Here is a 23,295-nt window from a genome sequence, read left to right as displayed (position 1 = left end):
CAGAACAAAGACAGGTGGAATGGGCCGAAGAAGGCCTGGAAATGTTTGGGTCAGCAATGCTGAAAGAAAAAGAATTGAGCTGACAGAAGCAGCCACTGATACTCTGTCTTTGGGGAAGTGGGTCATCCAAACACTTTGGCAGTGGGATCAGACTTAAAAGTATCTCTGGAAAATTGGAGAAAACTTCTCTAATTTTCAGAAGGAAAGTTAATGAAGAGAAATGAAGTTCTTCATGAGAATGAAATCGGAGAAATACATGTGGTTTATAATCTGAGGCAGGGAGACAAGGAATCAGGGGCACATGTTTATATACATTCATCAATGCCACATAGTTGGAAAAATGGTATATCCAATTATTGCAAATATTAGTATAAGTACTCCTACTGTAGTGTAGGATGTGAATGCTTGCTTTTCTAAGCAATGGATTATTTTAGTGGTAGTCTACGGTATTTTTAATAGAGCATATTTTGCAGACCTCTTCTGAAAAAAAGAAAAATCTGTCTGTGGAGTAAGGAGGAGAGGAGCTAGAATGACAAGTATAAAGAGCATGACTTAGAAAAAGGTATGGATAGACCTTAATTTTTTAAGTCAAGAGACAAGAATAGAAGAACTGGGTGTGTGATCATGAAAATAATTTTGTCAAATGAAAAGGATTTTCAATGAAAGACAGAGAGGGTTATGTCATCAGGGCTTTGTTTAATTTGAAGTAAAAAAGGATTTGGAGTAAATATTAAGGGAATATTTGAATGAGAAAACTGTGTGTATGAACAGAGTATCTATTATATTGCATGATGTCTAGCCTATCCTTTAAGGAGCTCTTTTAGACAAGCATCTCCCAAGGACTGTCTAGATATGGATGGTGTCATATGCACTTTTATAGAAAAATAGCAAGTATATCAATAGCTTTCTTGCAACTGAAACTGTGATGATCGTCATGTCTATTTTTATGTTTATATTTCATAGTCAGCTACTGATCCTGCTTGAAAAAGGTGCTATAATTTTTGAGAAGGTGTATATATCCCACTTTGCCTCACAATACCCAGCACGGTTGTGTAGATGTGTTAATAGCTGAAATACAATTTTTATCTCTTAAAAGCTTTTTTATCCAGTTGGAAAGAGTTCCCAGTTTAGGGTTCTGCTTATTTGCTTCCCTGATCAACAAGGTTAGTTTGGGGAGTACATTCTAAGGTATATAAAACTGGTGATTTTTCAAAATTGATAAATAAATAATTTGGCTTGAATTTAAGAAACACTGTAAACACTCTTTAAAGATGAGAACTCTTGTGATTTTTATGGACCTATTATAAGATTGTTTTTTCAGGATTCTTTAACTTGCAAAAAAATATCTCTAATGGTGCAATATGAAATATAGCAATGTGCTAGACTAAACAAGATAGATTACATATAGCTAGAACATACACAAAAAAATTAGTATTTCTTTTATGCTGAACTAATAGTACTATTCACTTGAGGAGGCTATAATTTATGATAAATTACCAGGATCCAAATAACATACCAAGGGGAGGGAAACCAAAGTCTCCTTCCTCTTGGATATTTATTACCATAGCTGCAGAATGATAGTTTTTTGAATTGACACACTGCCTAGGGGGTTGGATTGCCTGGCAGCGGAGCAGTGTTAACTAATCATGGGGAAAATGCTGCTCCGAAGTGGCCATAGAGGACTATCTTGGAGAAAAAGTTTGAAGTAGATACAGTGCATATGTTCCAACAGAACTTCTGCCCCACTGCAGAGAATCTCAGATCTGTCAACTCCTGGACTAGAGGGACATCTGTATCTCCTGACCTAACTATTCCAGTTATAGGATTTTTTTATAGTATTCTTTATTAAAAGAAGAAACTTCTTGACAAACAGTTTGAGGAAATAAAATTAATTTCAGCAGCTGCATTCTCCATTAATTTACCAATGAATCTGCCATACAACCAGGAAAAGGGCCTACAAAGAGGTCCTTTCTTTCTCCCATTTCTACATTCATCAGTTCTCTTGAATTCAGAGTTTCAACACAGTTAGGACTGGGACAATGTACATGCATTGGAGCACTAAGGTGTGAAATCCAAGCTTAGCAAATATATGAGTGCAGTCAAGAGACAGGTCTGCTCTGAGACCTTCCACCCTGCAAGATACTATCCACCTGGAAGCACTTCTCAGGAAGCAGCAGAAAGCTTGAGGCACCTGAGGGACTAATTTGGAAGGGAGGCAACGTACACCTGTGTTGCTTGACAAAGAAGTGATGGAGTGCATTTGGCACTGCATCTTGAGCCGCAACAGATTTGGGATACATTTTTGCAGGCCACAGTCCTGACTGAGATGTAAAACAATGTCGCCTCCTCCTTTGGACTTTTCATTCATTTCTCTTTTGGGAGATCCTTTCAGATCTTTCCAAGTACTTTGTGACAAGACACATGGACAGAAAGGTCTGTCCCTGGTAAATTTTAGTGGGGTGAGTAAGGAATATCTTCAGAACAGGGGAAGTAAGCACTGTTAGAACCCCCAGCTGCTAATCTCCCACATGGTCCACCAGCACCCTGACACCCTGGCTGCTGGCTCTCTGGTGGCAGGTTGCCATCAGTGTCTTCTGCTGGAGTTGTTCTGCTTTACACAATTGATTTGCCCTTCAGGAGGACCAGGGACTTGTGTCCTTCACTCAGCATCTCAGATGGAAATTAAAGAAACATTTAGACTGACCACCAAGGAAATCTGCTAACATTACATAGGAAGCTGTGGTGGAGTCTCTTAAGTGACAGGAGCCTTAATGTTTGGAAGAACACTTCCCTTGAAAGTACTAGAAGAAAAACATCCTGGTTAATCTACATACTGTAGATTAACTGTCTACCTTGGCACCTGGGAGATGCTCTCTGCAGTTTGATCACTATTTTTACTTCCTCAGATATGTGATTTTGTATGAAAATGTGGATCAAGTGTGAAACAAATACAAAGAAGTTGTATAATAACAAAGTAAATTGAACTACATACATGGATGTTTGTGTTCTATGAGTTAGTCTCAGTAGAGGATCACAGTAACATGCCATACATTCAGAAAACAGTTCATGGGTTCAAAAGTGTTTGGGCAAATTAATCAGTTAAAAATCCAGCATGAGCTGTTAAATATCCAGACATTGTGTCCTGCTCAGGTCTTCCATAAATGCAAATTCTTGGGAATCAGGAGTTTTAGAGAAGTGCCCCTCTATGTTGCCTTAGGCAGGATGCCTCTCCTTCTTGGGCATCACTTTCAAACACAGAAAGTTGGGCTACATGGACCTTTGATCTCACCAGTACAGCTTATTTTAGTTTATGTTATAATTGCCTGCAGGGGTTAATACCATGCTTCTTCCTTACTTTTTTTTTTTTTTTTTTTCCTTCCCCTTCCTTCTTCTTCCTGCTACTTCTTTCAGTTACCTTTCTACCCAGCGGTCTCCCATCTTTCCCACCCCACTCACCTGCTCTGTAACAGGAGACCCTCAGCTGCTTTGGTGGCTGATAGAAAGGGTATCCTGAATGTCATCTCCTTGGCCAGGATCTACTGCCCAGATCTCTTCCGCTGATGTTAGCTGTGGAGACAGGAGGCGCATGAGTAATGGTGCACCTGTGGTGCACATTTGAAAGCTGCCCATCCTCTAATGCCAGATTGTGTGTTTTATTTGCCTCTCATGTTCAGTTAACTCGTTCTGAGGACTTCCAAGAATAACACTCTGTGGGAAGGTGCTTAGCAACATATTTGTCATCAAAGTTTCCCTAGGACAGATGCATACACTTTCCTTGACATGTAGCAAAGGTAAATCACAACTGCATTAAGATCTGCGGAAATTAGCTTCTGAATAGAGCAGAAGGGACAGGGCATATAGCAAGGCCATTATAGCCCTTTCATGGCCAGCCTATGGCATCAGCTTGTCTTCACAAGTGCTCACATGTAAACCCAGAAATTTTTGCTTATATTTGTCATGGTAAAGGATGGCCCACACTGCTTTTCAACCTTCAGGCTTTAAGTCTCATTAGTTATAATCCTCCGTAGTTCTTCCTGGGAAATAATTTATTGCTTCCAGCAATTCTCCCAGCCCATTCATTCAGCCACATTTATTAGAAATGTTAGTTTAATGGCACATTTCCTAACAAGATGGCATATCAAAAATATGGACAGAGCACATTTTGCAAATAACATTGAAAACATGAACCTTAGGAGATCTACACTGAACTGATAAATAACCTTTTAATATGGAAAATGTACTCTTACCATCTCCAGGGTTCAGTATCCAGCCACATCCTAGCAGAAGTGTAGGATGAGCAGTTTTGCTACAGAGCAGTGTTCTGACATTTGTTTGTCCTGTGCTAACGTTCCTGTGTGCTCTCATTTTACAGAGGGCAGCAGAAATGCTGCTACAGCAGAAGCTGAGCATTCTCTGTCAGACTGTGCACCACAGGCTAAAGAGCAAACTGATCTGTCTAAGCAGGCCCTACCATAATACAGCATGGTCAACAACAGCACTTGCAAGCTGAAAATCCTGCAAGGAGCTCTCCGAGTTGTTTTTTTTTTTAAATCATGAACAAGTCAGGGAACTTCAGACTTCCTCCTGTATGACTGTTCTTTCTAAAAGAGTCATAAGTGTAGCTTCCACATGATTTTTGTATCTCTCATGTTTTGAGGTGATGGTGGTTTATTTCACCTGGAAAGTGCTATATGTTAATACTCTGATTCCAGAGTAGAAATGATGCCATTTACTTTAGGGGAATATCCCCATCTCACCACAAGCTACAATGTAGACAATATGGAAAAAGTCATGGGTTTTGAATATTTAACTTCTCAGCTAAAATTCTCAGGACGATGAAGGGAATCTTCAATATACTGCGGGAGGTACAGTTTAGCAGAAAAAGCTGTTAAAGCTGACCAAAGGTCTCATAAACTACTAGAGAACTATAAATGGCCTAATCCAAACATAACAGAGCAGCCTAAGGAAAAAAAAGCATACTCTCACAAATGTTATCCCAGCAAAGCACCTTCTCAACCTACTATCTCTGTTAATAATGTGTACTGCATGTGTTTGTAGACAACTGGTGACACAGAGAGGGGAATTAACTCAAGAGTGAGTGAGTGTGCCTGCTCGCACAGTAGCCAAACTTCAAGGCATGGCTGTGGACAGGGAATCCACCCAGAACACTTCCTTACCTATTAATAAAGGACCAAGATCTAGGAGTCAAGGCAAGGATGCTGGGTATGCGCGTTCCTCCTATGCTGAGGAGAGTGAAGAGCACAGACCTCTCTCTTCATAGACAAATGCTCTGTCCATGGGGCTGCTCAGCAGAAGGTAGCTAATGGTGGGTCTAGCTATGTTTTAGAGACGAAGTAACTAGGGCTTCTGTGCTTTACTCTGAACTCACTGCTCCTTGTGCTGGGTCTCACCTTTCCACTTTGCAGTCCATCTCAGAAACAGCAGGAGAATGGTGCCAAAAAGCTAATCCCAAATTCCAGAATGCTATATATCCTGTGAGGCAGACAATCTACTCTTTAGTTGGTACTGGGGCATTCAAAATCTTTTCTGGCAAAACCAAATTATCAGTCCATATGTGGATTTCAGAATCCTTGGGTTTCCTCATAGCTCAAATGCGCAGGACACTGCAATTCTTACAAAAATTACTTGACAGGTGCTCAATCGCCACATGTTAATGGAGTGAGAATGTATTGTCAGCTGCCCACTTGCCCTACTCCTTCATGGTGTAAAGTTCCTAATAACACAATCAATTTCCTGGAACAGTTCTCCTTGAAATTTTGTTGGCAAGGTAGCACAGGGGCTGCAAGATACTGAGGTCAATGACAGCCTAAGGGATGTAGGAACATCTGGGTGATAATCTGTGAGATACTGGAGTTTGATACTGGAGTGAGATACTGGCAGTTTGATTCTGTGGATCTCTTCAACTTTCCTTCCTGGATCCGATCTTAATGATGAGATACAGTGGAAGATTCTGAGGGAGCTGGTGGACTCCTATCCCTTGGAAGTGCAGATACTTAGCTGAGAAAAACACTCATCCAGCTGTGTGGGACTGGGACAGGCTGGGTGTAGCACTGCAGAAGGTGTCAGCTCATTGCACTGTAGCTATACAGACCTTGCATGTCTTTACCTTCATAAAGCAGTACTCAGCCAAGCCAGAGCCATACCTGGACAGTCTCCCATGGTGCAGAAGGCAGCCACCTGCACTTCCAAACAGGACTTGTGGTTGTTGGCAGTTGTGGTTCTCTTGCAATAGTTGTGGCTTCTCATGTGGAGAATCATAGGCAAAACATTGATCCACAAGAGCAGGTTTCCTGAGCGGAAGCTGAGCAGCTCTCAGCTCTCTCCAGCCTCCTAGGGCTGTCTAATGGGGGGCAGACAATGAGGAGATCTCTTTTAAAATGGACATTATGGGCCTCACATAGGAGGCTCACAGATGAATTTCATGCTGTGCACCAGAAACAGTCCAGGTGATCTTACCTGGTCACAGCTGCAGGCTGCTGCCCTAGGCAGTCTTGGGCTCTCCTGTTTCTTCTGCATCAAGTTCATACAGGACAAGGGGAAAACTTGACAAGGCTTCTGCTAGGGTAGCTGCTGATGACATGACATTGAAGGGACAGGGTGAGAGCAGTGCCATCCTGAAATCTCCTGCTAATTGCTTATGTGCTGATTGCTTATGTGAACAAATTCTCTCCACATATGAAGGGGGTGAAAGTTTAATACCTTTGGTGCCAATCTTCAGGAAAAGTTACATTAAAGAGTGGGCAAGCTCAGTGCAAAGGATGAAACTGCTTACCTTTTCGAACGCACCCTCCATTTGCTTGGGGAGATACCATGGATCAGAACATTCTGTTTAAATATTCACCGACTGGATGCACACCTGACTTGAACACACCACCTTCAATCTCTGTGAAATCCATGGTGCAGCTGCTCTAGGAAAACTGCATGTATAATAAGAGTAAAAAGGTACCCAATGCTACTGTAAAAGCATGAATTCTCTGATGGTGAACTTGATGGTGTTCTCCTTCAAAGACTTAGATGAGAGCTCACCAACTCAGCTACCTTTCTGTACTGGAATTCACTGCTGCCAAGGTTAAAGTTTACATCATATATACTGACTCCCAAGAAGATTCCTTCTTGAACTTTGCAGGTTGATTCCCACATCATCCAAAGGAGTTTACTTTAGTTGTTTCTCTCCTGTCAGAAAAGAATACCAATGGGCCTGAAAGGGAGGTCAGAGGCTGGCAGTCATGATTCTTTTCCTGTTATTGCAACTCACCAGGAGGTTCTGGTTCACTTAGTTCAGGGTGGAAGGAGTGGGGGACCTAAGTAAGAGGCCTGAAAGTGTTTTCATGACAATTACATGGAGATACTGGTCTTGGAATTTCTTTCTAAATGGACAGGTTACAAGGCTGCTGCTGCTACTCTAAGAAGCAGAGTGGAGCATGAGGTTTACATTGGGCCACAAACTCAAGAGCCTTTGACAGTGTTCCACTTTCATATTCACCTGTGTTTATGAGTGCCCCTCTTTCTCTCCTGCTCATGCTTACTGAACACAAGGGAAGGGAAATCACATTGCATGGACTTACAGAAAGTGGGATGGGATCTGTTTTCATCATGGCTGGATGTCATCACTCCAGAACTTTGCCCACACTGTATGTCTGTGCAGGACCATCTCTATCCAGGGATTTATCTCATTCTACCTCTTCTGTGCTGTGGTTTGCTTCTATTTCCAGTGGGCTCCAGGCCCTGTAGGGATGAAAAGAGAAGTGACAGAAAGTCAATGGCTGGCAAGATACATTTCCCTCTTTGTTTTGCATCAGGACATTGCTGTGTCATTCTGCAGATCCCTCTTCCAAAGGACAGATGTCATCTTGGCTGTCCCATGCTTGGACAGAGGAAATTGGCCAGTTTTCTGTGGCCTAACTCAATGAGAACTCTGGAGCTAAATCTGTACGGAGTCTGAATTTGATTATTCAAATTACAGACTACTCCTTTGCAAAAATCTGGAATGCCCAATAGACCATGTCACAGAAAGGTATCATTTGGGTGGAATTGATAATTTCCATGAACTAAACCAAATCCAAAACAGATGGTGCGTCCCAGAGATTTTTACAAGATAACTGAGTGTCTATATGACCAGGATTTTTAAATCCATGGAATAAAATTCTTCAAGTTAGTTTGGAAATATGAATTAATATAATCTTTATCTTCCAGAAAATATCTGGAGGAAAACATAAAAGTTTAGGTCTTGTTTTCTCCTGAAAGTTTCTCTGAACTTCCCATGTTGTCCTCCCAGTATTTTTCTATTTTCTCAGTTTCATTCTCCATTTCTATTCCCTCCAAATCTAATCCAAAGGGTAAGGGGTCTTCCATTTGAAAACTGCTCTGACAGCTCCATTTTTGTGAACAACATGCACAGAGATACCAATGTTGCAGTTTACAGTTTTCCCTCCCTAGCACAGTTTAATGTAATCTATTAAAAACTTTAGGGGAGAAGCTATGGTTTTATACTGTATTTAGTTAGTGTGAAAGGGAAAGTAGGCCTTTGCTAAACAGCAGAGACCCAGACCAAGGGTTATGCAGTGCTGATGCAGCCAGACAATTCTCGTCGTCACAAGCACTGAGGACTGGCTGCAAGGCATCCTGCGCTATTTGGCCTGATACCACAGATTGCAGGCAGGAACAGATAGATTTAGCATTACAGATACAGTCTTGGTAGTTAAATCTACATGCTTTATCTGGCCTTTGAAGAAGCAAGCAGGTTTGTGAAGTAAGACTTCCCTTTACAAATACACACAAAAGACTGTAACTTTCTATGTCCATTAATTTCATTCTGTATTATAATTTCTACTGATTTATCAAGTATAGCCATCAGCCTTATTGCACTGTAGTTGCTTTGATTTCCCCATAATATTGTGGGATTATATTTTTCACCTGACAGTCCTGTGATATCCAAATGGATTTTTAAGTAGGACCTTCCACACCATGTTTGGAAGCTTAGCAACTTCATTTTTGAGTTCCTCTAGATTTTTGAGCATCTGTATTTGAGGACTAAGGAGAGAGGTCTTTGCAATGAGTCTACTAACCTGATAACAAGGGTGTGAAATCAGCTTCATCATGGAAGATGACTTAAGCCTAGAAGTAAGAGAGGAAATGCTGCAAATGTAGGAATTTTGTAAGGGAGAAGGGGAATATAGTCAGAGTCATGGAGATATGGTGCAATAGTGTGCACTACTGGAAAGTGGTCATGGAAGGATACAGACTGTTTAGGAAGAATAGACAGGGAAGATAAGGAGGATTTATGCTTTATGTTAACATGCTCCTTGATTGTGCAAAGCTCCAGTGTGTAACAGTAGGAATCCCATCAGACACAGGAGGAAAATGAGGGATGTTGTGATGGGGTCCATTATAGACCACCTGACCAAGACAAGGTGGTGAAGAAGGATTTCTACAACTAGTAGAAAGGCAGAAGTCTGCTCTGCCTTAGGGAAGATTTCAGCCATGTTGTCATCTGCTGGGAGGGCAACAGCACCGTGCAAGCAATGTCAGAAGTTCTTAGACTCTGCTAATGACAATATCCTAATGTAAATACAGGACAGACAATGCCCACATACTGGAAGCAGGGATGAATTAGTGATAAATATGATCCAAGATGGCAGCTCAGGCTGCAGCAACCACGTGATGACTGAATGAAGGATCTAGTGGAAAGCTGGGGAGGTAAGCAACAGAATCAACACTCTAGACTTTGTAAGACCAGAATTCATTGTATTCAGAAAACTGCTAGTTTAGAACACATTTGGCAGCAGCTGTGAAAGAGAAGACTGTCCAGGAAAGATGGTTACAGTTTAAAGGAAAATTAAGACCTCATGAACAAACTACCTTGTTCTGCAGGAAGACTGGGAATTTCATCTTAGCTAAGCAGAAAACATGAACTAAACCACAAAAGTATATAAGAGGTTTAGGCAAAGAGTGGTAACAAAATAGGAATGCAGAACCCCTCTTGGGCACTTAGGGATATTAAGTATAACAGTTCTGCATGTATGATGCAGAAGAGAATTAAGAGAAAATATGTGTCTATCACTGAATGTATGAGACCACCTAGAGGGAGATGATACAGAAAGCACTTCAGTATGCAGATCCTTTTCTGCATCAGTATTCATAAGCACTCTGTGCCCAAGCATCTGCATCTTCCAATGGAGTTTGAGAAGGAAACAGATAACCAACAGTGGGGAAGTCCTAACCTATTACTTACTGAAGCTGAAATTACTAAGAGAATCTAGATGTATTCATATGATGGGGCTGTGTGTGAGTCATCAAAGGATGTGGTTGTAATTGCAAGGCCTATGTTTACAATTAGTAAAAAATGATGACACACAGGGAAGGTCCCATATGACTGGAAAAAGGCTAATGTTATGCCCATCTTTAAAAAAAGAGAGGAAGAAGGATCAGTGAAACTGTAAGCTGCTCAGTTTCACTTTAGTTATTTGAAAGATCACAGAATATGTCCTCTTGGTATTTATTGTTATGGATGTGAAGGACAAGAAGATAACTGAGAGCAGTCAACATGTATTTAGCAGGGAAAGTAATTGTGCTTGACCAACATGATTGGCTTCTATGATGAAAGACTGTTGTCTTTTATCAGTTCTTTTCTGATAATTACCATGATCTGAATTCCCTGAAGAGTATGAGCATGGAAATATATTAACACAGGACTTCAATACTGGACATGGCAAGAGGTGGAAGGAATTCAGCTTCACAATTTCCACCTGTCTTGAGGGCAATCTGTTTGGTATGAGTCTACTGTTCAACCAAAAAGGAAGACAAGGCCACTGTCAGTATATGTTCCCAATAACCCAGTGCTTCACCTTTCTCCAAGGATCTGTCAATGGCAACTGAACATACATGGAAATTTGGCAGGCTTATATTCCTATATGAGAGAATTATTTTTTGAAGGTTGTGTGATCAAATCAGATATTAAATGCTCTCCACATTACTATACTGCAGTAGACAAGAATTCAAGATTACCTCAAAAGTCCTCTGGTAATGGGCAGCTTTTCTTCCTAATGCGCAAAAAGATGAGCCTTTTGAGATACTCAGCTGTCCATGTAACTTGTGTAGTGAGCTCAGGGATGAGGTCTGGGTTTTGATTCCAGTCCGGGGCCAAAAATGTGGGCGCTGCAGTGCCAGAGCACTCTTGGAGGGGGCTACTACAGCACAGGACATCATCTAATGCTCTATATTACACTGACCCCAGACACTGTTTTTCTGACCTCTTTCCTGTGTTATTCACTGAAATATTTTAGTGATTGAAATGTCAATGGCTAGGGAAAGAATGTGTTTAGATCTGGAGGATCTGAAGATGTTTAAGTGATTATACATGTCCTAAACTGGATCAGTTAGTCTCTTGGACTACCAGTCAATCTCCTTTTCCCATACCATCAGCATTACACAATACTTCCTTCTATCTCTAATGCTTTGGTACAGGCAGTACTGGGTTAGATTTTTCTGCAATTGAGAATGTCTAAGTATACATATTTTTATGGAACAGCAGTGCTAGACTGAAGATTTATCAGAATGCATAGTATCTGGAACTGTATGTTAAGGTGATATGCATGACTGTGTGTACCAGCATGGCAGGGTAAGGCATCTTATTTTGGGGAGTTGCAGGTAGGGAGGGGCTATGGGAACCTCTGGAACTTCAGATTTGACAGGGGGAACTGGTTATGTATGCAGAAAATAACAGGGGCAAGCATACATCAAATGCAAGTAAAAAGTGTAAGAGAGTGAACAGTGAAACAGCAGAGTTTCTTGGGGAATCACTTTTAAAATGAAATATACACAAAACCATGTATTGTCTATGCATGTACAAGTGTATATTTTAATTTGATACCTCAAAAGGCATCTTAGGGATTAATTCAAGAGTTCCATTTCAATGTAGTCTCCCATTACTTGGGTTCAGGCTTCCAACCCACTGTACTTCAAACTCACTATTGAGACTTTGCTATACAGAAACCTCAGCTGTAATACATTTTGACTTTCTGCTTCTTAGAAAATACAACCTAAACGTGTCTCCCAACAACAATTATTTGTTGGTTTTTAACATACTTTTCCTGTTCCTATCAATGCACACGTTTCTAAAGCATCATAGATGTTATCCCCATTGCATGACTGAAAATTTGTGGTATAAAGGTACTGGGGAAACTACCATGAGTCAAACAGCAAATCACTGAGAAAGTCAGCAATAGGAATCAGAAGTCCCTGCATCCAAGTTCTCTAAGTGCCTTGAGTAGTCTAGATTCTCTCCTTAACACTCTTGACAAATTATTTATAGATGTATTCACATAGTCAGTACGATATAAAAATGTTCTAATTATATCATTCAAATCGAATGACAATTATGCCCTTAGTTTGCCAGACAATGCTTTGCCAAAGAAGGTTTGCCAGAAATGTTTTGACCGAAGAAAGGGGGAGCATCTGCAGCATCCGCAGACGAGACGCTATAAAATCTCCCAGGAACAAGTCTGGCCTGTCTCCACAGAAGGCTTCAAGGTAAGTGCATGCATTTTGTTAGCTTGAAGAAAGAAGACAATGTCCTTGGAATATCCCATTTCATTTCTCCTGCCCCTGGCAACCATTTCCATGAGGGAGTGACTGTGTGAAAAAAAAATTTCCAATATAATTTCAATGCATGTCTGAATCTTCAATTTATAATTTGTCTCTGGAATTCCATGCAGCAATAAAAAACAACTGCCATTCCTATTTTATAGGGTTGGCTGATTTCCAGGATTCAAGCCTTTCTCCAAGGGTAACACCTTGAATAATGCACTCCTAGACTACAGTCTAGCACAGAACTTTTAAACAGCTGCATGAGTGGGTTTTTTATATTGTCATACATTTCTACCAATTTTTGCTTAGGCTAGACTGTTGAAAATAGGGAAGATCTAAAAAGTCAAGTAATTTGTCATTTTTAGAACACAAGGTAATACTTTTAACAAGAAAGTACTTACTTGAAGAGTCACCACTCATTATTAATGAACAGAACAGAGAGTGCTTTTCTGTAGATTCTTTTATGTGAAGACCTCAAATCTGGTCAGAATTCATCAAGGTCAGTTACTGTAGTCAATATTCAGAAGATATTCTATTTACTTTTACAAGGCCTACATGTTTTAGAAGACTAAGTTTCTCTCTTGAGTGGGACTAGGGTAACTTTAAGTTCAAACCACAGTGTATTTCAGTGGTTACTTCCAAGAGATATTCTGGGAGAATAGCTAGCTATTTATTAGCTAAAGAGCAAGGAGTTTTCTCACTGATACAGATTATATTCTTCTCAGTGATCAACAGTCTTTTTTTCCCCACCAGACACCTCTGCTGACGTACCTTCAGTAAAGTGCAGACATGGCCTCTTCAGACTCTGAGATGGCTGTTTTTGGGGAAGCGGCTCCTTACCTCCGAAAGTCAGAAAAGGAGAGAATTGAGGCCCAGAACAAGCCTTTTGATGCCAAGTCATCGGTCTTTGTGGTGCATCCTAAGGAATCCTTTGTGAAAGGGACAATCCAGAGCAGGGAGTCAGGGAAGGTCACTGTCAAGACTGAAGGTGGAGAGGTGAGTGAAAGACAGGGCTGAAGGACACTATTTGATTGTCACTGTGAGCTCTTAGCTGACATACATGGATCTTTTGTTTCCTTGTCAGACCCTGACCGTGAAGGATGATCAGATCTTCTCCATGAACCCTCCCAAGTACGATAAAATCGAGGACATGGCCATGATGACCCACCTCCACGAACCCGCTGTGCTGTACAACCTCAAAGAGCGTTACGCAGCCTGGATGATCTACGTAAGTACCAGCAGCAGTCTTCCCCTGGGCAGTGAGGAGGAACTGCTCTGCCAGGGTAGGTGGAAGCCAACGTGCTGTCTCCCTTCCTCACAGACCTACTCGGGTCTCTTCTGCGTCACTGTCAACCCCTACAAGTGGCTGCCGGTGTACAACCCGGAGGTGGTGTTGGCCTACCGAGGCAAGAAGCGCCAGGAGGCCCCTCCACACATCTTCTCCATCTCTGACAATGCCTATCAGTTCATGCTGACTGGTGAGTGCTTGATTTCCTTTGAATTGCTTTTGCAATGAACCATCTGTAGAGGGAAATTTAGGGCATTCTCTGGAAATATGGTGCAACACTTAAAATAGCGTGTGCGTGAAATTAATGGAAGATTAATGCACTTAACTGTAATGGTCGGTATGAGCTGAGTGTCTGTGTTCCCACTAGAATTAATAAAGACCTGAACCTGATGAAAATAATCTAGAAGGAGTGAATTCACTATAAATAAGACACCTGTTTTCTGGTGTAGGCTTTACTGACTGTAATGGGATCTTAGATATATGCATAGATTTATGTATCTTAACCACTAAACTAGTCTTAGCCAGAGTACAATGATATGACCCAAACCCTATAAGTGATGTATATACAGGCAATTCAAATTTGCAAACATCAGTGTTAATAAATAAAACAGACTATCTCTGCATTGAACAGGTACATAAGCTTCACTTGATTATTATACAAATGCTAGTCATGATAGAAAAGATCACAGGTTGGTCTGAAGTACATATAGCCTTTAATGACCTGTGTAACTCCTACACTGATCTATGACACTGTAAATCAACTGCATCTTAAGTAAACCTCAGAAAAACAATGTCAAGAAAAAAACCAAAGCTGTTAACATTTAAATTGAATTACTTCAAAATTTACTTTCTGCTTTCTCTTCTTCCTTCCACTTCTTTTTTTCCTCTCCCTATCTGTGCACTGAAATCAAAGATGTGCAGGATTCTAGATCTTATATTTCTGTTCTTTTGTAAGAAACTGGGAAATAGATCCAGAATAGAAAAATGAAAAATTAAACTTGTCTATGTATCATTACAGTAGTATATAATTTCTGTAAGTATATGAGTTCAAAAAACCAGATGACAAATACTGAAAGAGGTTGGTCACACATTTCTGTTATTCATGATGATTCCAAATTTCCGTATGATTACTCAGGAAAATTTTAGCTTCAAAAGAATTTAAATACTGTCAAAGCCCAATCTCTATATTTATGTAACATGTACTTACCTAATAAGATGAGAAGACAATACCTTGAAAAGCATAATACTACAAAACCTACTCTGAACTCATATCTTTACTGAACCAGTTGATAATACCTGAAGTACTTCTAGGAGCATCAGAAGTACCCACCCGAGTTCCCAGGGCTTTTCACTGTTTTCTGTCCCTGCATTCTCTGGAAGCTTCAGTTTTATTCTTTGCCTAGTTTTTGAGTTCTTTGTTATTCAGGAGCACTAGGAAAAGGTTTCTTTTCTCTGTCTCTCCACAGATCGTGAGAACCAGTCGATCCTGATCACGTATGTAGATCCCTTCTCGGGTCCCTGTGGGGCTGCCCGGTGCTGAGGGACCTCCCGCCTGACCACACGCTCTCTGCTTCTCTCTTTGGTTTCACAGCGGAGAATCCGGTGCCGGGAAGACTGTGAACACAAAGCGTGTCATCCAGTACTTTGCAACAATTGCAGCGAGTGGGGAGAAGAAGAAGGAGGAGCAGTCAGGCAAAATGCAGGTAAATTAATAGATACTGGCTTGAACCAAAGCTTTCCTCTGTTCCTGAGATGATTTTTGGAGAGGATAACCAGCAATAATGATCATTCTGCAGGGAACGCTTGAGGATCAAATCATCAGCGCTAACCCACTGCTGGAGGCCTTTGGAAATGCCAAGACCGTGAGGAACGACAACTCCTCCCGCTTTGTAAGTTGTTACTTTGGACAAAAATGCTCCCTCCTTGTAACAGCAGGGATGATGGGCTAGTGGTGTTCTCACATGAGGAGATGGCAATGAAATGTACCGAGGCTGAAATGCTTCTTTTTCCCCTTAACAGGGCAAATTCATCAGAATCCACTTTGGGGCCACAGGCAAACTGGCTTCTGCCGACATTGAAACCTGTAAGTCACTCTCCTGGCCTGACCACAGTCCTTCTAACCCTTCCCAGTTCTTGTGCTTACTCTGTCCTACTGTCCTTTCCAGATCTACTGGAGAAATCCCGAGTCACTTTCCAACTTAAGGCAGAAAGAAGCTATCATATATTTTATCAGATCATGTCCAACAAGAAGCCAGAGCTAATTGGTAAGAAGATCACTGTTTTGAAGGAAGATCACTGAAAAGTAGCTTATTGTATCACCTGAAAAGCTAAAATAAACTTGTTTTCCCCCTTTTATTGTTTTCAGACATGCTCCTCATCACCACAAACCCTTTTGATTACCACTTCGTGAGTCAAGGTGAGATCAGTGTTCCCAGCATTGATGACAAGGAAGAGCTCATGGCTACAGATGTAAGTGACTTACCAAACAGGTCATCTGGTGGATAGGAGCCCTGGTACATACATGTTTACTTTACTGTTTCTGTTGCCAGAGTGCCATTGACATCCTGGGCTTCACTGCTGATGAAAAGACCGCCATCTACAAGCTGACAGGGGCTGTCATGCACTACGGGAACCTGAAGTTCAAGCAGAAACAACGAGAAGAGCAGGCAGAGCCCGATGGCACAGAAGGTATCAGCATATTCAGCAATCTTTACAAGAGAGATTGTCACCAAAAGGACTTAGGCATATTTCAGGCTTTAAAATATGTAAAATTTTAAACTAATTGTTCAATGGATAGGTGACAGCTGAGTCATATATCTCATCTAATGATACATGTAATTTTATTCTGTGACTACTTAACAAATAAGAGATCTGGTATACACTTGCAGGAAGTCAGGAGGCATGGATATCAATTCCTGTAACATTAGTAGTCATACTTTAGTTGGAATACACCTTTCAATCTCTGCTGTACTGTGGGGTACTGAAGTGGTTCAGCCCTAACTGGATGCGAGACTGTGTTTCTATTCACCCTCACCTATTGAGGGGAATTCTGATGTGAGATGTGTATTTGATTAGTCGCTGTCATATCAGGGAGTACAGTCCATGCCTCCAGCTCTCTGAATGAACAATTCTCTTACTATACAACTAGACAGGAAGTGTGAAGTCACATAGTCATGCCTAAAAAAGGTTGAAAGGAATGAATTCTCTCAAACAACATTTGTAGAAATTGAATCTTGGAAAGTGTTGTAGACTCTGAATCTTGAAGACAACAGAGAAATTAGCTTTGTAGCTTTGACTCATTTTTGTGCAACTCTCTAACAGTGAACACTGCTGTTATTTTTGAGATAGTCTCTCAAGAATCACATTTTAGGAATTGTCCAATATTTATTACTCTCTCACTCTTTTCTGGTGTTTAGTTGCTGACAAGGCTGCCTATCTGATGGGTCTGAACTCAGCAGACCTGCTCAAGGCCCTCTGCTACCCCCGAGTCAAGGTGGGAAATGAATATGTGACCAAGGGTCAAACCGTGCAGCAGGTAGGAAAAATGTGGTAACCTGGAATATACTTCGATGGTTCCTGTTTATTCTCCTCTGCTGCATATAGTAACATCCAAACTTTCTCCTTGCTTTAGGTGAACAATTCAGTGGGTGCCCTGGCAAAAGCTGTCTATGAGAAGATGTTCCTGTGGATGGTGGTTCGCATCAACCAGCAGCTGGATACCAAACAACCCAGACAATACTTCATTGGTGTCCTGGACATTGCTGGTTTTGAGATCTTTGATGTAAGGAATAAAGTTTTCCTAGCATTTTCATAGAACATTAATTGAGAGTAAAAGGAATTCTGAGAGACATTTTTAATAGAAGTTAGTATATTCCTACACTTATTTGCATAGCTTTTCGAATAATCTTTTTTAATCCTGAAAAAAACCCCACCAAACAAACAAGCAAAACAAAACCCCCCAAAAACCACCTTAACGTCCTAATTATACTGAATTTGAAACCTCTCTTTTTCTCTTTTTTAAATGCAAAGCCTATCCTAGAGACATAACTACATAGGAAGAAGCCTTGTATTTAAAATATCACCCATGATGAATTAGGATTACACAAGAAAAAAACCTTACTATTATTGCTGAACATTGAAAAGGTTGTATTTGTTTCTATGTCTGGCAGTTCAACAGCTTTGAGCAGCTGTGCATCAACTTCACCAATGAGAAACTGCAACAGTTCTTCAACCACCACATGTTCGTGCTGGAGCAGGAGGAGTACAAGAAGGAGGGAATTGAATGGACATTCATTGACTTTGGGATGGACCTGGCTGCCTGCATTGAGCTCATTGAGAAGGTATCCTTCCTGTTTAAGATTATTATATGTTGGATCTTACATATTTGCCAGGACACATAGTTAAGCATATAAGAATGTCCTGACTTTTTCAAATACATACCCCATGAAAGTGGCAACAAGGTGGAAGTGTTTTTGGAGATCATAGTCAGATATCAGTAATGTTGGTGAGACTATTCATTTCCATAGTATAAAATGAAGTTATATAAAAGTCTTTCATGTTCTGTAAGTACCTATGAGTAAAGAAGTTTTATGGAGAGGATAGTATTTCACAATGTCATATTTGTGATTTTTTTCATCAGCAAAGGCATCCACATATCCTCAAATGAAGAAGCAACACTGGAAAAAGTTGAACCTTATTTAATTTTCTCTGACTTATTGTTTTGAAATGCATGGGAACAACTTTTTCTGTCTCCAGTGACTTTCCAATCAAGGGATGTCTGCTTTCTCATCTGTTTCTCCCTCTTGTCTGTTGTAATGTCTTCCAGCCCATGGGCATCTTCTCCATCCTGGAAGAGGAGTGCATGTTCCCCAAGGCAACTGACACCTCTTTCAAGAACAAGCTCTACGACCAACATCTGGGCAAGTCCAGCAACTTCCAGAAGCCCAAGCCTGCCAAAGGCAAGGCTGAGGCCCACTTCTCCCTGGTGCACTATGCTGGCACAGTGGACTACAACATCTCTGGCTGGCTTGAGAAGAACAAGGACCCCCTGAATGAAACTGTCATTGGGTTGTACCAGAAATCATCAGTGAAGACACTGGCCTTACTCTTTGCCTCCTATGGTGGAGCAGATGCAGGTCAGCTTTGTGAAAACTGTATTTTCGGTGTGGGACAATGTTGACCCAGAAATAAAGCAGTAAACATCTATAGTTGTTTTGTGTTCTGTAGTCTCCAATATACAACATCCATTTTTTTTTTTTTTTTCTTCCATTCACAGAGGCTGGTGGTGGTGGCAAAAAGGGTGGCAAGAAGAAGGGTTCTTCCTTCCAGACTGTCTCAGCTCTTTTCCGAGTACAGTACCGCATTTGTTATTTCTTTGTAATATGAAGAAAGGGAGCTAGTGAATATTAAATTGAAAGGAGTATTTTGCATTAGTGTAATGGTGGTAAAATTATTTGGCAATTCCACATCAGGTTTTCCAGGATCTATTTAAATATTGCTAATATGTTGGGTTCAAAAATAGGCATTCAGCCTTTAAAGATCATGAAGATTTTTTTTTTTTTTTTTTTTTTTTTTTTGAGAGGATATTATTCAGATCTCTATATTTTTGTCTTTGGGTCAGATTAGAACTATAATTTTAGCATTTCTACGTTTCTGTGAGGTTGATATTTTGAGGAATTGAGACTATCCTTATAAATAATCTCCAAATAGATATTTATCTTATTTGAAAAAACCCCAAATTTTCTAAACTTAAGTAGATTGACTTTAGAAGGCAGAACATGGAAAATCTAAAAGTTAATTACTTTGTGTGAGGGTGTGAAATTGTATATTATTTTCCACTGGATCAATATCAACATAGTAGTGTTTCAGTCTGTAAAAATGGTGTTGAATATCTTCAAATATAAGAAATATTTAGTTTCCATGTCTTTAACTAAGTGTTTGGAAACCCAGACAATTTTGAGAAGTTGTAAAATCATTACTATGGCCTTGATGCATCTAACATTGGACATAGAAAATTCACATTACTGACTGATCCATCTAGGAGAACTTAAACAAGCTGATGACCAATCTACGGAGCACTCACCCCCATTTTGTCCGTTGCATCATCCCAAATGAAACAAAAACACCTGGTAAGATGCTCAAGAAGGCAGAGGAGTTGCTCTGATACAACCGTTCCCCTCTGCACTGGAAGCTGTGGTATGCATTTATGCTCTGAATTGCTAGGTGCCATGGAGCATGAACTGGTACTTCACCAGCTGCGGTGTAACGGAGTGCTGGAAGGGATCCGAATTTGCAGGAAAGGTTTCCCCAGCAGAGTTCTCTATGCTGACTTCAAACAGAGGTAAGAGCACTGCACTGCACTGCACTCCTCAGCATCATTATAAGCAATGTTGGTTCATTCAGGCTGGACTCCTTTGTCAAAAATAGCTGTATGTGAGCTGGTGGGGTTCAGTGGCTAGTGTGTGTTGGCTGGGACAAAAATAGCCTTATCTTCCTCTTTCTCTTTTCCCAGATACAAGGTGCTAAATGCCAGTGCCATCCCAGAGGGACAGTTCATTGATAGCAAGAAGGCTTCTGAGAAGCTTCTTGGGTCAATCGATGTGGACCACACCCAGTACAAATTTGGCCACACCAAGGTACAAGCCCTGCTTGACTCACTCACTGCATGTCAGTGCTGTGCTCTATGCGACAGTGATGTGCTGCAACATTCCCTTTCCCAAGGTGTTCTTCAAAGCTGGGCTGCTGGGACTCCTGGAGGAGATGAGGGATGAGAAGCTGGCACAGCTCATCACTCGCACCCAGGCCAGGTGCAGGGGCTTCCTGATGAGAGTCGAATACCAGAGAATGGTGCAGAGGAGGTAGACATTCCTCATCTTCAGTTAAAGTCACTGTACTTGGGAGAAAATGTTGGCACCCATCATACTGAAAATATTCAACGTACATTTTAATTATGCTTCAGGGAGTCCATCTTCTGCATCCAGTACAACATCCGTGCATTCATGAACGTGAAGCACTGGCCCTGGATGAAGCTGTTCTTCAAGATCAAGCCCTTGTTGAAGAGTGCTGAATCTGAGAAGGAGATGGCCAACATGAAGGAGGAGTTTGAGAAAACCAAGGAAGAGCTTGCAAAGTCTGAGGCAAAGAGGAAGGAGCTGGAGGAGAAAATGGTGAAACTGGTGCAGGAGAAGAATGATCTGCAGCTCCAAGTGCAGGCTGTGAGTAATCACCATTAATTTATAATTTAGAGTAGAGTCTATACGTTTAGACTGGCTTTTACAAAGCAGAAGGTCAGACTATAGAAAACCAAAAGTCAGTTATTTGGTGAATTGTCCATCATATGTATGTGAATTTGAAGAAACAGAAGTCTGTCAGTGGCATGGTGAGCACACTGGCAGCCAGTGCAAAGAAGCAGGGAGCTCCAAGTGAGAGTCAATACTCTTGCCTTCAGAGGAATGAAACAGATATTGGTAGCCAACATGAGATACTCAGAGCAGAGTTTTTCCTGAACCCCCAACTCCCTCTGAGCAGATGAGTCCTGCAGGGGGTATGTTCATCTAACCAAGATGTAGAACAATTAATTCATTTTGGACAGTGAATGCAAGCCAGATTAGAAAGTGGTACTTGAGAACTCAGGTACAGGAAAAGCCATCCACCCTTTGCTTAACAGATAGTGGTTAATCATTCACTCAGCAACTGGGAAATACAATTTCAAATTTCTTCTTAGTCTAAGAATATATAGACACAGAGTTCCTGTTTCTGAGGAAAAGTCATACACTCTGGTGGTGGGGTTTCTTCTCTCAACTGTTAATTACACGAAAGAGCTCTGAATGCTTTAGATTTAACTGGTATGAATCAAGTTCAAACACCAAACACGTGTTGCATTTGGACTGAAAGGGATATACTTTTAGTAAAGATAACTTCATAACCAGATTAATCTTAAATATTAATCATGAACCTTTACCAATGCTATGAACCTTGTAGACACACAACACTTCACAAAATAAAATATTGCTTAAAAATAGACACAAAAATATTTCATATTCTAAAAGTCACCTTACAAAGTCATCTTAATCTACTCATTAAATTACTCATTCAATTACTTAAATTACTACTGTACTTAATTATCCAGTTATTTGAACATTTCCATAGCAAATGGGATCCTTGTGTTGCCTGTTTTCCCTACTATATGGAGTAAAATAAATATCCCATTGGACTTTCATATAAGATATTTAGCTTTCAAGTTTATCTGGGACAAAGACAATTCATTATACCAAAATCCTACCAAAGTGTGAGATGATGTGGTGATCAGCTGAAACCAGCATATGCCATTCCAGTTACAGTATGGAAGGATGACACACAAGTAGCTGATTTACAAGGCTAACACCCCAATTCCATAAGCAGCAGTCCTAATACATTTAGAGAGAGAGTAGTATTTTTTATATTAGATTATTGTTGAGAATACCAGAGCCTTTACTCCCAACATAATAATGGGTTAAGAACAACTCAGTTACAAAAGGAAAGACATTAAATACTGTATATAGGAAGACCAATTACTCTGAGCTCTCCCTCTACTAGGTAAATGAGAAATTTTCACACCTAGCATATATGTGAGAAATTTTTAGGAGAGAGGAAGAAAGTTTAGGAATTGTTTCCAACTGAGAGCTGTATAATGCATTCCAGAATAAAATATAGAGCAAGATTAAAGATGCTTGAGAACAAACTTCTGGCCACAGTTTAACACATGCTTACATAGAAAAGTTCAGAAAAGAAACCAAGAAAATCTGTCTCCCCACCAGGAAGCAGATAGCTTGGCTGATGCTGAGGAAAGATGTGACCAGCTCATCAAAACCAAAATCCAGCTGGAAGCCAAAGTTAAAGAGGTGACTGAAAGGGCTGAGGACGAGGAGGAAATTAATGCTGAGCTGACAGCCAAGAAGAGGAAACTGGAAGATGAATGCTCAGAGCTGAAGAAAGATATTGATGACCTTGAGTTAACATTGGCCAAGGTTGAGAAGGAAAAACATGCCACAGAAAACAAGGTATGAGGCAGATGTCACTCTCACTCCAGAAAAGACTTCTGTTTTGTCCCAAATATACAGTATAAAGTTTTAAAACCCAATTTTTTATCTGCACTTGCTCTGTTCTTCTAAAGGTGAAAAACCTGACAGAGGAGATGGCAGCCCTGGATGAGACCATTGTGAAGCTGACAAAAGAGAAGAAAGCCCTCCAAGAGGCCCATCAGCAGACACTGGATGACCTGCAGGCAGAAGAGGACAAAGTCAATACGCTGACCAAAGCTAAGACCAAGCTGGAGCAGCAAGTGGATGACGTAAGCACAGAGGGGTACAGCAAAAAGAGGACAGGTAATAGAGTTAAACCTGACTGGTGGAGCAATGACGGTC

General features: G+C 40.7%; 1 protein-coding gene across 1 annotated transcript in view; it reads left to right on the top strand.

Moving 5' to 3' along the window:
• Positions 1-13,363: 13,363 nt before the first annotated feature.
• Positions 13,364-23,295, top strand: part of LOC113486761 (myosin heavy chain, skeletal muscle, adult) — a 51,208-nt gene continuing 41,276 nt past the window's right edge. Inside the window, exons 1-22 of the mRNA XM_026860986.1 lie at positions 13,364-13,602; positions 13,691-13,834; positions 13,928-14,084; positions 15,361-15,388; positions 15,486-15,597; positions 15,691-15,783; positions 15,914-15,977; positions 16,060-16,158; positions 16,260-16,363; positions 16,444-16,582; positions 17,311-17,429; positions 17,526-17,675; positions 18,064-18,234; positions 18,720-19,029; positions 19,170-19,243; positions 19,935-20,022; positions 20,117-20,234; positions 20,406-20,529; positions 20,615-20,751; positions 20,853-21,108; positions 22,690-22,932; positions 23,046-23,222. Coding sequence (XP_026716787.1) covers positions 13,396-13,602; positions 13,691-13,834; positions 13,928-14,084; positions 15,361-15,388; positions 15,486-15,597; positions 15,691-15,783; positions 15,914-15,977; positions 16,060-16,158; positions 16,260-16,363; positions 16,444-16,582; positions 17,311-17,429; positions 17,526-17,675; positions 18,064-18,234; positions 18,720-19,029; positions 19,170-19,243; positions 19,935-20,022; positions 20,117-20,234; positions 20,406-20,529; positions 20,615-20,751; positions 20,853-21,108; positions 22,690-22,932; positions 23,046-23,222 — 3,114 coding nt within the window. The 5' untranslated portion in view covers positions 13,364-13,395. The remainder of the gene's footprint in view (positions 13,603-13,690; positions 13,835-13,927; positions 14,085-15,360; positions 15,389-15,485; positions 15,598-15,690; positions 15,784-15,913; positions 15,978-16,059; positions 16,159-16,259; positions 16,364-16,443; positions 16,583-17,310; positions 17,430-17,525; positions 17,676-18,063; positions 18,235-18,719; positions 19,030-19,169; positions 19,244-19,934; positions 20,023-20,116; positions 20,235-20,405; positions 20,530-20,614; positions 20,752-20,852; positions 21,109-22,689; positions 22,933-23,045; positions 23,223-23,295) is intronic.

Source organism: Athene cunicularia (genome assembly GCF_003259725.1).
Source record: "Athene cunicularia isolate RWA chromosome 18 unlocalized genomic scaffold, athCun1 chr18_part1, whole genome shotgun sequence".
Lineage (NCBI taxonomy): Eukaryota > Metazoa > Chordata > Aves > Strigiformes > Strigidae > Athene > Athene cunicularia.
This window is presented reverse-complemented; position numbering and strand designations above follow the sequence as displayed.